The sequence below is a fragment of the Pelophylax lessonae genome, assembly GCF_965119305.1.
Source record: "Pelophylax lessonae genome assembly, chromosome: 4".
In the NCBI taxonomy this organism is placed as follows: Eukaryota; Metazoa; Chordata; class Amphibia; order Anura; family Ranidae; genus Pelophylax; species Pelophylax lessonae.
In genome coordinates this window covers 554,907,688-554,910,930 of record NC_138771.1, presented here as the reverse complement: position 1 = coordinate 554,910,930, position 3,243 = coordinate 554,907,688, and the positions used below count along the sequence as shown (strand labels likewise).

The 3,243-nt window shown below is 53.3% G+C and overlaps 1 protein-coding gene across 1 annotated transcript; it reads left to right on the top strand.

Moving 5' to 3' along the window:
- Positions 1-1,733: 1,733 nt before the first annotated feature.
- LOC309552765 (uncharacterized protein) lies at positions 1,734-2,507 on the top strand (the record flags this gene model as incomplete). The annotated part of the gene is made up of 1 exon (XM_082253679.1): positions 1,734-2,507. The coding sequence occupies one exon, from the start codon at positions 1,734-1,736 to the stop codon at positions 2,505-2,507; it is 774 nt and encodes a 257-aa protein (XP_082109805.1).
- Between the last annotated feature and the right edge of the window lie 736 nt (positions 2,508-3,243).

The following is a 3,243-nucleotide window of genomic DNA, read 5'->3' as shown; positions in this document are numbered from 1 at the left end:
GGGGGGTTACGGAATCAGTGGGGTCAGCAGCGGGCTGTTCTTCTGTTTCACGGCCGCTGGCGGAATCCACTGGATCAAAAGAGGTGAGTTCGGTGACGCCGGTACCAGCTCCTTCGGTCCAGGTCACAGGTGGGTTGGCTGATGCAGTAGAGGTAAGTTCTGGGGTGCCGTCGTCTTCTCCTGGGGTGACGCCGGTGACAAAAGGGTCGGGTTCAGCAGATGGGGACAAGGAGATTGTGCGCATGGCGGATTCTGCGAAGTGCGAAGTTTATGTCTGCTTCGAGGGACCTCTGGGTGCTCATTTGAAAACGGAAGTGAGGGAAAAAATTTGGCGGGGTGAGTATGTTGAGATTTTTTCTCTGCTACCGTTGGAAAAATTCAACTTGGACAGGGTCAAGCCTGATGAATCTAAAAAGGAGGAGGAAGAAAAGCGCCGGTATCGTTTGATTCCGCGGTCATTTACCAACTGGTTGCAGGCTTTCACAATTCTGGCCAGTGTAATAGGGGAAAAACATTCTGATCAGTGTTCCCCCCTATTTTGTTATTTAGATTCCATTGGGGAAGCTTATCGGGTCTACGGTGGTACGGCCTGGTTGCGATACGACGAACATTTTCGTCAACGCAAGGCCGTCAGACCATCTTTGCGCTGGGATCATAAGGACATCAGTCTTTGGATGCGCCTCATGACCCAGGCTAGATCTACCGGTCACCCCTTTCAGGGTGGGGTCGGGGGGGCGGCTTCCTCGCCTTCTCCGGCCGCAAAACGTAAAGGCTTGTGTTGGCAGTTTAACGAGGCCACTTGCAAGTTTGGAACCTCCTGTCGCTTCAAGCACGAGTGTTCCAACTGCGGCGGAAATCACTCGTCGGCGCGATGCTTTAAGCATGGGGGAGCAAAACATGCCGACGCTGGTAAGAGGGCGGACGCCGGTGAAAGTGGAAAGGTTGGCCAGGTTCCTAAGTAGGTACCCTGATCGGGAAGCTGCCGCTCTTTTGCTGGGGGGGTTTTCGCAAGGCTTTCGCATTCCTTGTTCTTTGTCTGTGGTTCCTCCTCCCGGGGGCAATTTGAGTTCCGCTAGGGCGCATTCGTCGGTGGTCTCGGCGAAGCTCCGGAAGGAAGTGAGGTTGGGCAGAATGGCGGGCCCTTTCTCATCTCCGCCTTTGCCGAATCTGGTACTCTCTCCTCTGGGTGTGGTTCCAAAAAAGGAACCTAATAAGTTTCGACTCATTCACCACCTGTCTTACCCCCGGGGGGTTCGGTGAATGACGCTATAGCGGACGACTTATGCTCGGTTTCATACGTTTCGTTCGATAAAGCGGTGGCCTGGGTGCGTCGTTTTGGGCGGGGGGCCCTTATGGCGAAAACTGACATTGAAGCTGCGTTTAGGTTGTTGCCGGTGCACGCGGACAGCCTGCATCTTTTGGGTTGTGAATGGCAGGGTGGAATTTTCGTTGACCAATGTTTGCCTATGGGCTGCGCCATTTCTTGTTCGCTGTTTGAAACATTCAGTTCTTTTTTGGAATGGGTTGTTAGGGATGTTTCTGGGTTGTCTTCCATAATTCATTATTTAGACGATTTTCTGGTGATAGGTCCTCCGGGGGAGGTGATGTGTGCGACGCTCTTGGCTACGGTCCAACAGCTGTTTGATTATTTTGGAGTCCCATTAGCCCCTGACAAGACTGAGGGGCCGTGCATGGAACTGCGATTTCTGGGCATTGTCATTGATACGATGGCAATGGAATGCAGGCTTCCGGTTGACAAGCTAATGGACCTACGCAGAGTTATTGCAGGGTACTTGGACACGCGAAAAATTCAGCTGCGTGCCCTGCAGTCTCTGCTGGGAAAATTGAATTTTGCCTGCCGCATCATGCCCATGGGGCGGGTGTTTTGCAGGAGGTTGGCGGCTGCCACGGCGGGAGTCAGGGCGCCGCATCATTACATTCGCCTATCTAAAGAGCATCGGGATGACTTGCGGGTTTGGGATTTGTTCTTGAGCTCCTTTAACGGCCGTTCGGTTTGGTTGGAAGCTCCGGTGTCAAACTTTGACCTGGAGCTGTTTACTGACGCGGCAGGCTCGGGGGGTTTTGCGGCCTATTTCCAGGGGCAATGGTGTGCGGGGGAATGGCCGGCCTCCTGGCGGAATTCTGGCTTCATTCGTAACTTGGTTCTGTTGGAATTATTTCCCATTGTGTTGGCTGTGGAGTTATGGGGTCAGGATTTCACAAATAAGAGGGTCCGTTTTCATTGCGATAACCTGGGGGTAGTTCAGTCCATCAACAGCATTACTGCTTCTTCTCCACCGGTTATTAGGTTGCTTCGCCACCTGGTGCTCAAATGTTTGCTCCTGAATTCTTTTTTCTATGCTGTGCATGTTCCGGGTGTTGACAATTCGGTGGCTGATGCTCTTTCTCGCTTCCAGTGGGACAGGTTTCGGAGGTTGGCACCGGATGCGGATCAGCAAGGCCTGATGTGTCCCGGGGAGCTGTGGAACATCGTCTCGCCGCAGTAATGGAATTGGTTCGGGCGTCGGTTTGTCCTTCCACTTGGACGGCCTACGAACGGGTGTGGGCGACGTGGCATCAGATGGTGAGTGAGGTGGGGGGTCTTTCTGGTGATCGGGAACGGTTGTTCCTGCTCTTATATTTTGTGAGTCTGCATTTTGAACAGCGTGTGTCTATTTCTTCGTTGCGCCGCAAAATGGCGGCCTTAGCCTTCTACTTTCAGTTGTGGGGGGTTGCTGATGTAACCAAACATTTCCTTGTTCAAAAGGCCTTGAAGGGTTATGCGAGGGGTACTTGTTCGATTGATTCCAGGCGCCCGATTTCCTTTGATGTGTTGTCCCGGTTGGTGGACTGCTTGCCGGGAGTGTGTTCTGCGGACCAGGAGGTGGAACTCTTCAGGACGGCGTTTATCTTGGCGTTCTTTGGAGCTTTTCGGATTAGCGAATTGGTGAGTATTTCCAGGCGGGGGAATGGGGGATTGCAGTTGGAGGATGTTTGCTTGCATCCGGACAAGCTTCTAATCCGGATAAAGAGGTCAAAAACGGACCAGCTGGGCCGAGGGGCTTGTGTTGAGCTAGGGGTGGTTCCTGGGTCCTCGCTTTGCCCCGTGGCTGCGGTGCGGCATTGGTTACAGGTGCGCTCCGCTCAACAGGGTCCTCTGTTTTTAAGGGCTGATGGTACGGCCCTCTCACGTTTTCAATTTACGGCTGTCCTCCGGAAGTGCTTGGGGGCAGCCGGTTTTCA